This window comes from Anabas testudineus, chromosome 21 (genome assembly GCF_900324465.2).
Source record: "Anabas testudineus chromosome 21, fAnaTes1.2, whole genome shotgun sequence".
Lineage (NCBI taxonomy): Eukaryota > Metazoa > Chordata > Actinopteri > Anabantiformes > Anabantidae > Anabas > Anabas testudineus.
Window position 1 is genome coordinate 2392941 of NC_046629.1, and position 13751 is coordinate 2406691.

The following is a 13751-nucleotide window of genomic DNA, read 5'->3' on the forward strand; positions in this document are numbered from 1 at the left end:
ACAGCGTGAAATGTGCATGCAAGCACTTCCATCTCTCTGTCTCCCCTTGTGCTGTCTCCTAGGCAACCCCGGTGCTGGGCAGAGTCAGCAGGGAAACGGCAGCATGGAGGAAAATCTGCTCTGTGGAAATATGCCGGTGCCCTTTCGATATTTGCTTTTTTTGCCACGACAAATCTAATATGGTCTTACACAGCGGCGTGCGGCTGGGTTCACAGTGGCTTCTGCTAATTATAGCAATACTACTTACTTTCAGCTTTGGACGAAGTGCAGAGGTTGGAGTCAATCAAAGCCAGCTGAAAATGCTGCAAAGGAACAAAAAAAGAAGCATTTTATTATTCTTGAAGATACTGTACATGACCTTGGAGAATTTTCTAGGTTTATAAATAAGTGGCCACAGAGTAAAAATAACCAGCGTCTGGTAATGAAAAGGTTTGAGAACATAAAGCAGTTCTTTTAAAGTACAAGAAATTCTCCTTGACCCAATCTGCTTTACTGACAGTCTCAGAAGACCCACAACAATCCATGAATGAACCCTGGTGACCGTAACATGAGAGGACACTGATAGCTGGAGGGGCTGAACCATAGATATTCTTGTCTCTGGATCGCTCTGCTTGTTCCCGTGCTCACTCCTCCCTCCTGTCCAACCAGAAGCCAAAGCGCTCAAAAATGAGACGCTGACATGCAGCACTTACAATAGCGTCCTATCCCTTCTTATGAACTAAAGACGGGCTGCTGGGCAAGGCAAACGTCTGCAGGGACTTAGCCTGGCTTCCAAGGCGTGGCACACTACAAGCACATATCTTAATCCAGGGTCACTGGACACATTAACACACAAGTACATCACATAGCTACAGAGGCAGCTGGGATCTCCTCTGGCTTTCTCCTGACACCCTTAGGGCTCCATCACCTCTCTCATATGTGTGCCACCTTTATCATGACCTTATGTTTTATCAAAGTCATGTGTACCTGTAAAGGGAATAGTCAAACACCCAGGTGGCTTCAAGGTGACAGATTCCTTTGTACTTACTAAGCTGCACCGTGATCCAACACAGTCGCACACTTTCAGGCATTTAAAAAGCCACTACCACTGTCTCTTTTCTAGGTCAGGTAAATCTCGGAGCTCACGAGAACCTCCTCCAACCAGGAACTGCTCATGAGAATCTAGCACACTGTCTCAGAACAAACTCAAGTGTCGGGATTGCCACTGTAAAGGATATGAGTGACCAGAAATCTGTTTTCTGCTGTGAACTTAAAGGCAAATCAAAATCAAAAGATGGCACGCACACACACACACACACACACACACACCAAGGAGGAGTCTGTAGCCTTGTAGCAGCAGCAGCTACACAGACAGTCAATGTCAGACAGTCAAAAAAAAATTCAAGAAGCGTCCAGCTGGATCTTAGATCTTTGCATGCTTCCCCCAGAGCCAGTAGAGCTGCACACATGCGCACAGACAAACTGCTGAGAATAAACTTCCTTTTAAGCAGAGCTGTGAGCCACAAAACATCACACACAATCATCACAGCCAGATGTCTTAATGCACTCCATCTCACTCTCACACACACACACACACACACTCACACACACAAAAAAAATGCTTTACCTAGTCACAGCCACATCACACTCCTCCTGGAACCCCACACTGCATCCTCCTGTAGATCTCGTCTCCTCTATCCTTGCTTCTTTCACACTTGCTCTACCACCAGGCAGATAATGCAGCAGGATTGTCAGCTTGGCATTCCACCTCCCTCCCCATGTCTTGCCTTCCTCCCTCTCTCTCGCTCTCTCTGTGTGCTATATTTCTTACTCTCTCTCCCCCTCCTTCTCCCTCTTCTATCCTGGTGTCACTGATTACTATTCAGCAGACGGCTGCAGTGGTGAGTGCACAGAGATGACACACAATACCTCAAAGCTGCAGCGTGCAGACACATACTACCTCCTCCTCCTCCTCTGTCAGCTCAAAGCACTTCTGTGTGTTCATGGTTCTACAATCAACTCCTCACCTTACCAGTTCATGAACACACTCTTGCAATGATTTACGTTTCTCTAATTGGCTAAATCAGCAGCTACTAAAGGAATGAAGTTGGTGATTGTGCATCCTGCACTGTGCATAAAGAATATAAGTTAAGATGTTGCTACCACCAAATTTGCAGGTGCCGGCTCCTAATTAGGTTAAAATATATTCTGAGAAACTGCAGGCATCTCTCCATCATGTCATGCTTCTCAATATCTTCCACCTAATGTGCTTCATAGGAGAATAGGAGGGAGAGGAAACAAGCATCCTTCATATTAATAAATCTGTGTCTATATTCCCTTTGGCCCTTTGCTCATCATCTGCAACATTTTCTATTTCCTTTCAGTCATCTCTCTCTCTCTCTCCCTTACCTTTTACTCAATCTCTGCTCCACTAAATGTGCACCCACCCCTCCCTGTAGATAACTGGGCCAGTCGTGTGTTGGTGGAAATGAGCCAGGACTAAAAGGGAGGGGTGCTTCCAAGTCAGAGTGAGGACGTGCAGCACGTGCAGCTCAACACTGTGCCACCACAAGCACCAATACACTGCTTTTTAATACAGTACATCAACTTCTATACACTGCACAACCTTATCTGTTATAGTGAAAGAGTAGTAATAATAATAACAATAATAAAAAGCTTCTCAACAGAAATATGAAAGAATTAGCCTGCCTCTGTATTTAAATGCGAACACATCTCTCTGAGGCTCAATAACACTATAATGTAATAAAAAGGCATAGTAAATAGTCAGTGACACAATGTCTGAAGGACGACAAAGCCCAGATCAGATCACTGTCTGGTCCTACAGGCAACCAGGACTCTCAGACAACAATAGATCCATATGCTCCAGTGAAAGAGCTCTTCATTACTGTCTGGGCACGCACAGTTCACAGGTGTCAGGAGATAGTACAGAGGGTTTAGCTCAGACAGATGATCCACCAGCCTTTATTAATCTGAGGACTGGGCAGGTCAAGTCCAGTTAGACAGGAGGAAGATTTCTAAGGCTGCACATCAGGCTTGTAAAGAATGGAAAGAATTCTACTCTGTGACTCTTATTATCATTCAGTGGATGAACACAAAAGTCCCTGGTACGTTGCCATTAAATGAACTCTTCTCTATTATACCAATGGCTTCTGCAAGCAGGACCTTTACGCTGTGCAGCCCTGGAGCTCTAGAATATTCAGAGGTAACTGGTTGGGGTCAGGTTAAGCATCATAACACACGATTGGTTGCACTACCAAAACACTCCCAACCTCCTCCTTTGGCTGCACACTGAATCTCTCCTCCAAAGCACATTATCATATAAATGGGGATCTGACCATCAGTAACATGTTTAGAACTTTACTCAAGGACAAATCATGTCAGAAATTCTGTTTCTCCTCTGATGTACCTGGTCTCTTCTGTACAGTGTGAGCCAGTTTTACTACCTCTGGTTTTGGCATATGTTGGGCAGAAACTATACAACACTGAATGTCGGCACAGATACCTTGGTTCGATTTATTCTGTGACAATTCCAATAAGACTTACCTTTAAGCTTGACTCGTAGTCTGTGTTGACTTTAAACATGAGTCCCAGCCTCAGATGAATCTCTTTAGCTCTTGAAAAGCTAGGGTCAATATAAAGCACCTCCTGGAACGCCTTGATTGCCCTGGAAACAGACACAGAAGTAGTATGATCAATACAAATAGAAATGTATACAGACAGAGCTGCTAACATTAATGGCAAGACGTCGTTCTCAATAATGTCATTCTCCTGCCTTGTTCCACTGTCACCAGATTAGGTGACTGCTAACAAACTAGAATCAGTGCTGGTTTCACCAACAGTAACTAAAGTTGGGCAATTAAACTAAAATATTACAAAATGGCTCATCAGCATCCATTATGCAGTCATGGTTCAGGTGTGACTGTCAATAGCTCAAATATTTAAAGAAATCTAATAGTAAAATTCAACCAAAAGAGGTGGTTTGAGATGCATTCAAGCCATATTTACCCGTCCCACATTAAAGCAACAGGTTTCTCCATCAATTGATTTAACAGTTTCAGGTGAATTACCACCAGCCTCTGGGCTGGAGTACAAGGCAGACATTATTAAATTTGAGATGTGGAGTGGCTAAGTACATTATGTCAGATGCAGAATTTTATCAACGGGACACTAGAAATGATAAATGTAAATATGGTGATGCTGCTTTTATACAGCGGGGGTTTTATTTTAACAATGCAGTGAATATTGAACTGCTGAGTTTGTAGATTGTTCCATCATGGAAACACTTGAGAGAGGAGTTTCTCTCGGGGCCCTTTGCTCTGTATGTAATGATCCTAAGATGTTGATTAGCAGAGACACATGGCACAGATAAGACCCAATGCTTTCCCCTCCAAATGAACAGTTCACCTGTCTATTGTTGAACTGGAGTTATTTTGTTAGGTACCTTGAGTGCAGAGATTGTTGTGTGTATCTGATAGCAGCCACACACTATTTTTTAATAACAATGAGATAAGATTTTACCTCTAACAGCTCGTGCACAGGTATTGTATACTCTAACCTAATTGAAACACTGGTTCTTCTCTAGTCTGACCAAAGACTTCCGAATTTGTTGACAAACTGTACAGACGCTGAATTGTTCATCTTGTTGATGGTCGATGACACAGACTTCAGTCTACTGTACAGTAGACTAGAGCTGAAACGCTGCCGTCATGTTATCAATACCATTTCTACTAGTATCTTCATATCTATAAGACACTAGCCTACAGAGAAAGAGTATATTAACCCACAAACATGTTTCCCATTGAACCCACTCACTGTGTAGCTATAACAACAATGGCAACTGCACGTCAGCATGAAGCGTTTCTCCTGTATGAAACAGCACAGAGCTCACTGCTGACTGGGTGACACACGTACACACAGAGCTAGCTGAACTCATTGCCCCCTTTCCCTCCTACCCATTGCTCCCCTTCCTCAATCTGGTTCCTCCTTCCTCCCTCCCCTCTGCGCTCTGCGTCCACCCTCTCCTCTCTCACTGGCAGAATCCAAACTGAGTGCTTGGAGAGAGCAGCTCTTCTGCAGAAGAAGCTGAGACAGTGTAAGGCAGCGAGGGGCTGCACCGTTCTTCAGCGAGGGGCATCTGACAGCAACAAACTGCACATTTCTCTCAATAGGTTGAGCAAGTGACACAGTTTGGCTCCGTTATAGGAATGCTGTATGCCATAGCATTTGAGATTTTGTCGAGTGTGCATGTATTTGTAATCTGGTGTTTTCTTATGGTGATGCTAAATGGTTGGATTTTGTGATGAATATGGGACGAACAGTCAGAACAGGCTGAATAGCTGGACCACTTTAGCCAAGTGAAGTCCCCATTTGACAGCTCAGCATTCCTTTGGGCCTCGGGCTCATAGTGACGTAATCCAACGTCAAACCCCTCCCTTCCCCCACTGACACTCTGCACAGGCCTCAGAGATGGGGGCATAGAAACTTGGTAGGGCAATAACACTGGAGGATTAGGATGAGGTACAGGGCAGAGGAGAAGAGAAAGACCAAGGCTGGCCAACAGAAGTGAAGACGGTGTCACTACATCCAGGTAAAGTGGTCTAGAGCAGAAGGTCTGTGCACTAGCTAATGGATTTTTGTTCTATAATGACAAAACATGCTTGTTTCCCAATGTTTTATCATTTAATTTGTTTTTATTTAAATACATAAAAGCCATTTCCTATTTAGAGAGATATAGATGTATAAAAGTCAGTTCATGGGTAACACTAAATCTCTGGACTTTAAAGAGACACTAAACCCTCAATGAATGGGATTTTCATTTAGAGGAGTTGGCCTGGACAACATCACAAGACATCTGACACATTCCAACAATAACAATACAGCTTGTTACTTTCTTTCTACGGTTCCCAATAACATGTAATTTCATGCGACTAATGGACATGATCTGGATGGTTCCTTGCAGCTTCGGGGAGAGATGGGATGATTTTAAAGCTTATAAGGCTATTAAAGCACATGTTAAAGTAATCATGTAAACAAAATCATGATCCATGGACGAAGAGTTGACAGACCAGTTGCTATGGCTTTATAATGCAATGCTGCCTCATCAATTCCAATGGCTCTAGAAAAGGGTTCGTCAAGGCTGTGGTTAACGTTATATCTGCTGCTAGTAAAACATGATGTATAAAGCCAGATAAAAGGAGCAGTATCTTCCTGTTTTTGTTGTATGATTGATTCTTATGCAACAACACCCAAATTCTACTTCAACGATGAACCACAACAAGTATGTGCATCTTCCAGCAGTAGGAAACACCTTGTATGTCACCAAACAGAGAAAACCCAACAAGCCAAGAGAGATGGTCTGAATTCATAGCTGTCAAACTACGTCTACTACAAAACCAGGAGTGATTCTACTCCATCCTTGATCCTGACCCATTTTCCATTTCCATCCATTTTCCGAGTTCTGCTGTCTGACTGCAGTGCACGTGCATCTTATGAAACAAACAATTCTTCAAACAGTACTTTAATGTTTTTCTCCTCGACTTAGATTTTTTGCCTTGTATCTCACTTGCAAGTCGTTCTTGATAAAAAGAGTCAGCAGCTAAGGGTAGCTTGACGTCTTAGGGTGAGAGGACTACACCAGAGGCTTGTTCACATATTGATTTACAGTCTTCTTTCTTGGTTAGAAGGTCAAGATTCACTCAAAATATCTCTACAATATGAAGAAAATCTACATTAGTCTCATATGTGTTTATTAGTAGTGGAGAAGCAGCTAGTTTTCCAAGTAAGATCAATCACTATGTATATTTTTTCATACACATTGTTCTTAGTAGCAGCAGGCTCCAAAACTTTTCATACTGTGCGGCGGTGCTGCCGACACGTCGTGTGAAGTCAGACTCAAAGACAGCAAAAGAAATATTGGCTTCTTGAAGATTTTAACCTGAAAGGTTAAGAGTAGCAGAGCAAGGAAGGACTGGGTGTAGCAGAGTAGACTGATTACGAGGTTCATGCTTCTTTTAGCTTAAGCTGCATATTGTAGCTTTACATAAAGCCAACAGCTTTTAACAGCAGCTTCTAAGCTCCAGTGTAATTTATTAGTTAGTAAGCTAGTAAGTCACCTATAGCCATTATTAGATCATAATTATCCATAAATACGAAACTAATGTGGGTGAATATGCTATTTTTGATGACCGGCAATGAGCTCAAACACTTCAAATGTTGCTTACTAAGCCACAGTGTTTCATAGTATACTGTATGTGTATAACAAATACAACACAGAACGTAAAAGGCACCTTTTAGGAAACGAAGCATTTTTAAAGAAGCAGCAGAGCTTTGTTTAACCATCATTTTCCTTAATCAACAACAAAAATCATCATTAGAAAACTGGCTGACACTGAGCATTTCAGAATGAAGACTTTAAAAAAGTACTTACCATTGAAATGCGTTGTAATGGAAGTAAACCATGCCGAGGCCATATAAAAAGGCAGCATTCTGGAGGGAGAAAGACATCGAAGCACAACACAGATATTAATCAGCATGATAAGCAATGACTACTGGTCACATGAGATTAAGAAGATAAATGTAAAAGTTCTGTTCATGGCATAACATGATATCTCCATACAAATTATGGACAAGTTAGCCCTTTAAAATCACTCTGCTGGGTAACGGTGTGTTCATACTCAGCAGCCCTACATTACCCTACCAACACGACTCAACCCAATTGCAGATATACTGTGATGGAGCTTAACAACAGCCAGGTATGAGAAAATCAAGGTCGTCTTGTCTCCAGCAGAAACCAAAAGCAGAATCTGTTTACTACCCACAGTCGATGAATTTTGGAGATGAAGAAAAAAAAAAAGAGGAAAAGCTGATTGTGTGATGTTTTTTCCTGATTATTTAATATGAAGGTTTAATACATCATGTAATTTATGTTACTGTGAGAAAAAACAAAATCACAGACATTTGTGGTATCCATTACCAGACCTGTCAGAAAACAACTGTCCAGTCACAGCAAGGCATGTAAATACGTTTTCAACCCACAAAGGTCCAGAACTACAGCTTCGCCAGAGTAAACGCCCATCAACTTCCACAGTACTTCACACCAAGGTGTGCACTGATGCGAGAATCCGTTTTCTGCGCATTCAGCGCATTTAATTCTTTAAATTATCTTTACATGAGCATTACTTCATGACATCTAAGAAAAATAACCAAGCTGTAAGGGAACAACTGGACTTCTCAACGTCTCAATCCGTTACTACAAAAAGGACTGTGACCTTTTCCTATAGTCTGACCTCACTTCATATAAGATATTCACACCATTATCTAGCACAGGAGCACAGGACCTCACAGCTTCACTTCACTGTGGAGATCTGTGATCCCAAAGAGCCCAGAGCTGCCAGGTCTGATCACAGCTGAACTCATCACCTCTGTTTAGTGGATATTCAAAACAGTAGAACATCAACCCTGGCCTCTTCATTCACACAGAGACTATAGAGAGGCCAGCCACACCATCATCCATCACCATCACACCACAGCTGATTGGACAACTTAACTCCAGGAACTGTAAACTATCTAAACTAACCTTTCTTTTTATTGCAGTTAAGTAAAATAAAAAACAAAACAAAACAACAGAATACAAACAGGATCAATATCAAACCATTATTTACTGTGAAATAGTAGAAATAAATATCACATACATGGTTTTACATGCTGAGTAGGCAGCTGAATGAGCTTCTGGCCCCAATCTGAGTCCTTTAATTTTAATATATACTGGAGATGACGTCACAAGAACCAATACTACGACAGAACTTCATTTCTATGGTAACAAAGGTACAAAAAGCAGCTCCCTAGCTGTGATAGGTCCTAGAGAGCCAGCACAGATGAGGTCAGCATAATGACCCTAAAAGTGTAGTCTGACGTTAAACAAAGAGAAAGGTAACGTCAACAACACGTGGGATGGTGCATGATAATGTGTATATTTTGCATTTGAGTCATATAATCATTATGTTGTGTTATGAACTACCAAAGGGGCAGTATGCAACGGTGTCTCAGAGCTTTTGGAACAAAAGAAAGAAACAACCCAAACTTAGCAAGACATCTCAAAGACAGACAACTAGATATGAGCAAAGACGTTAAGGTGAGAGCTTCTGTTGTTAATTTTATACTCACAACATGTCCATAACATGTCATTCAGTCTGACATGCTACAGATTTGTGAACTAATATTCACAAGGCAGATGTACCCTGCTTCATTTGAAACACCTTTTTAGGAGCTACTTGATATAAACTATTAATTTTCAGTCGATATTATAATAATTAATAATAGTCTTACAATTATTGCTTTGGGAGAATTTAAAATCTGAAACTACAAAATTGGCAAAGCAATCTGAGATACAGCATATACTGTATGTTTTATAAGTGCATTACTTTACTTACTCTCAGATTAAATTCAGTCACTGACAACAGAGGAGCTCCATTTTCAATTCATGACCAAAGAAAATGTTGGTCTGTGACCTTTAACTTTCCTACCAGCACATTTACAGAACGACTTCCACAGATGCAAGACCCAGTTTGACACTGTGCCAAACAAACAATACACAAAGCCAGGAAGTCAGTCATGATACGTTTTCCAGAAACATTTGATTTCATTAGATGAAAGATCGTAACTAGATAAAAATGCTGAGCGAGTGACATCTAACTGTAGCCGGCGTCAGTATGAGAAGATGCTCCTCCGTTTTCATTCATGAGATAACCAGATAGCTTAACCATGGGCTGTGCAATAAAATATTAAATTGATAATTTAGCCGTTTATCTGCAGCTAAAACTGAGACACTTTGGAATAGTGTCACTATACTAGTACCAGTAGTTTATGTTTAAATCACAACCATGCCCATCTAACAGCAGACTACACAAATGACAGTTTACACGGTGGGAAAGAACTTCCCAGCCAGCAGTGCCTCTGAATGTTCTACAAATATTAGACGTTTCTACTTGTGTTGTGTTACACAAACTCACCTTCCAGTAGTCGGACTGTAAACTGAAGTACCTCTGGTATGCAGATAATGCTGATGAAAAGAAGAGGTGAATTAAGGAAAGAGAGACAGAAGAACAGTTAGTGCCAACATTAAGATATTTAATTCAACAATATGACAGTATACTGGATCTACTCAGAGTGATGCTCCATCAGCAGGTATCAGCAATGTTACCCAAAATAATGAGTACAGAACATCAGTGTATATTAACTAAGTACTCTGTAAAAACTGGCTCATCTTATCATGAGAAACAGGAAAATGTACACACCTTTTTGATAGTCCTCCAGTAAGAGGTTGAAGTGTCCCAGTTGACAGAAAATGTCAGGGTCCACTTTTCCCTCTGCTTTCAGGATGAGGGCCTCGTAGCAGCTGACAGCCTAAATGAAAGAACAGCAGCATTGTAGAGTTAGAGTGGTGCTACACAGATGCAATGATGAATACGCAGTAGAATGGTCAGTGCAGACTGTGCTTAATACACAGCATAAGAAAACTATACATGCTACATATGATTACAACATGACTTTGACTTCCTCAGTTCAACAGTTTAAATTAAACAGACAAGACAATCAGACACAGCCGACATACACTGTACTACCAAGAGGATGTGTTCTGCAAGCCCTCCAAGGCTGTTTTGCATATTACCAGCTGTTTGCCCAAATATGGTCCTTGTCAGTCAGTATTTAAACAACGGCTAAACAAATTACAGTTGATAGCCCATACAGCTGCCATCTGAATCTGTGTACCTGTGTGTATTTGTACAACGAAGCAGTTACAATCAATGCAATCTGTCATAGTAGAAAAAAATATTTGAATTTATAACAACTAGTAATGTTGTGTTGAATAGAAGTTATTGTACACTACGCTGATAGATTAAGCAAAGAAATGGGTGAAATTAAATCCTCATAATGTGACACTGTAGTAATTCTTGTACAGTCTGATTACATGTGTTGCTCGGGTCATTCTGAAGGTGCCCACACCTTTAAGATGGTATGCAACATTGATTAAAGGCTAATAATGCCAGGTTTGTGTTTGTAGCAGGGTAAAGATGCACTCAGTAACACACTCTCACACATGGAAGCTGTGACACTGCCACGTCCAATTAGCTGGTTTTAGCAGTCAGAGATGCTCATGCAAGAACTTGACATCTGTGTTGCAGAAGCAGACAGACACACACACACAGACACAGACACACACAGACACACACAGACACACACAGACACACACAGACACACACAGACACACACACCTCTGTCTACCACAAACCATTACAACAGCACAGAGGGAGCATGATGTTACCAGCACCAATAGGCAGCACATAACTGCAAGTATACAACCAATATGCATTTTATTTGATCAACTCGTGGCTCTGTTTAACAGTCACATTTCTGTATAATAAGGCATTCTCCACAGAATCTATTCATTTGGTCACTAACTTCACACAATTCATTCTGGTTCACAGCTTCATGAGTAGATAGTGGGAATAATATCTAACTTAATAATCACCAATATCTCTTCTGTGCACTACAAAACACTTTCTGAATAATCAAATGATGCAACATGGTTTGTGAAGTATTTTTAGTATGCACATATTTAATATCCATGAACAACACATCCATGTGTTGTTCATGGATATTAAATATGTGCATTCTAAGTGACAAGACTGGCTACATGTATTGTGCACAACTCAAAAACCATACTTAACTTTTATTGAAATAACCAAACTGTGCTGTGATAAGTCTTTGCTCAAATGATCAAGTCACATCATCATTGTATTACCCTGCCATCATATGTAATCACTAATGAGGAAAAGGATCTTCATTTATAGAAGAAATTGTGCAAAATATGCCCCTTATTCACACGATTTCCATAACTATAACTAAAACTTATTCAGATCAATACAAGCACTTAAGGTAATGCAGCAGAGGAACACAATACACATACATTTACTAGTAATAAAAACTATAGTGGGACAGCAACAAAGAGATTGACTTAACGTGAAGTTGTGCTAGCTGTATGTCAGTTCAAACTGTACCTCATGCTGAACTAATACTCTCCCTTCCCCCACACTGTAACATGGTAGAGTCCAGAGAGGATGTAAAGGGAACTTGGTATCAATGTAGATTAATTCTAGCACAGAAGTATAGACATTACAGATTGAATGTGACACAGTCCTGTGCAAGAAAGATCCCACAATCAGACCTTCCAAATGTACATGTACATCTCCATTTGACCATTCAGCAGCGTTTTTATCCACTTGCACAAACACTGGAGTTCAGAGTCTCACTCACAGACACAGACATGTGCCCAGTAGGAACTGGGAACCTAAGCTCCAATTCCTGGGGTTGGTGGACGAGTGCTCTACAAACTGGGCCCTAGCCACCCTGTCTATGCTGATAATCTTAAAATGTGAATTGTGCATGTCAAGCATTCAAAGCCTGTGTGCATGCAGAAGTGTATGAAACCTGGCAGCAACGAATTGCACTAACTGAGTGCATGGCTGGGCCTAATCTGGAAGAACCCCCTAACAAAACAATGTTCCCAGCTAACCCTACCTCCAACCAGCAGCCCAGGAGCCACATGTTGAGGACACAGATCCAACACAGACAGTGTAATGGTAGTTACACTGGCTGCATAAACACATGGGAACCGTGCACTTCAGTGGGCTTCAATCGATCACCTGTGTTATAAACACTGGTATCTTTTTAGCGAATGCTGATTAGCATAGCCACTGATGCTAGTGGGCTAGCAAACGTTTGCTAGGTATTTTCTTCCCCTCCCCGCCATCTTGAGCAAAGTCAATCAACCTTATTTTTTTGCAACCCTAAACTACCACGATGTGCTTGTTTCTCTTTTGATGATGTGAGCTGGGTGTTATCGTAGATGCTATGTGAGCACAGCTAGCCGCTACATGCTACCAGAGTGAGCTGACGCAAAGCCCAAACTCCAGCTGCCGTTACCGGGGACGGGACGGATGGCAGAGTGGGGAACTCTCCTTTTGCTCTGCTTTAAGCCTCTGCTCCTCTATAACAGCTCAGGAAAAGTGTGGCACTTTTAAGAGTCACATATCACAAGTGGTAACTCGGTAACGTCGCTTTAAGCCCCAACGTTACGTCGGCTGCACAGCTAATGTCACTAGCAAACAGCAGCAGCTGTAACGTGTTTTCTTCACACATGCCTGCTGCTCCTTGTGGACCACAGTGTTGATGGCGATATCCACGCTATGGAAAACATGTTTCCCAAATGCTATCACGTAGCACGGTACCTATTTTCTCTACACCTCGATGACACCACCGATTTTAGGAGGGTGGAGATTGATAGCGCCCTGCAATTTACTGTGGCACAGCGCGCTGTCTGCTAGGCCTGCTTGGTAAACACTGCAGAAATGTGAGTTTAATTATGCGCCTCACTCCGTTTCTTGCACTAATTACGTCCAGATTGGAAATGTTTCTGGTTCAGCTTCAAATTTAGGGAAATTGCTGCTTGCGTGTGTCGCAGCTGCTCATATAGCAAGAGTGTCGTTGGGAGGTCTGTACCACTTATTTCAGGTGGGATATGCACTAATGAGAGCAGATAACGGGCAGAGGAGACTGTGATCATATTCTGTGGCATACCTTTAACAGCAAGGCCTTCGTTCTGGCGCCATCTTCTTGAAGCCTATGAAATCCAAACAGTGAACTGCAAGTAGAGGACAGACAACACACAGGCGGTTCCGTGTTACTTGGGGGCA

The 13751-nt window shown here is 41.7% G+C and overlaps 1 protein-coding gene across 2 annotated transcripts in view; it reads right to left on the reverse strand.

The window, feature by feature from the left end:
• The window catches only part of kdm6a (lysine (K)-specific demethylase 6A), a 29841-nt gene that overhangs the window by 14231 nt on the left and 1859 nt on the right, over positions 1-13751 (reverse strand). For both annotated transcript variants that reach the window (XM_026376083.1, XM_026376082.1), the window contains exons 2-7: positions 13636-13699; positions 10293-10401; positions 10008-10057; positions 7427-7485; positions 3544-3664; positions 248-302 (exon numbers count right to left, since the gene is read on the reverse strand). In XM_026376083.1, coding sequence (XP_026231868.1) covers positions 248-302; positions 3544-3664; positions 7427-7485; positions 10008-10057; positions 10293-10401; positions 13636-13699 — 458 coding nt within the window. The remainder of the gene's footprint in view (positions 1-247; positions 303-3543; positions 3665-7426; positions 7486-10007; positions 10058-10292; positions 10402-13635; positions 13700-13751) is intronic.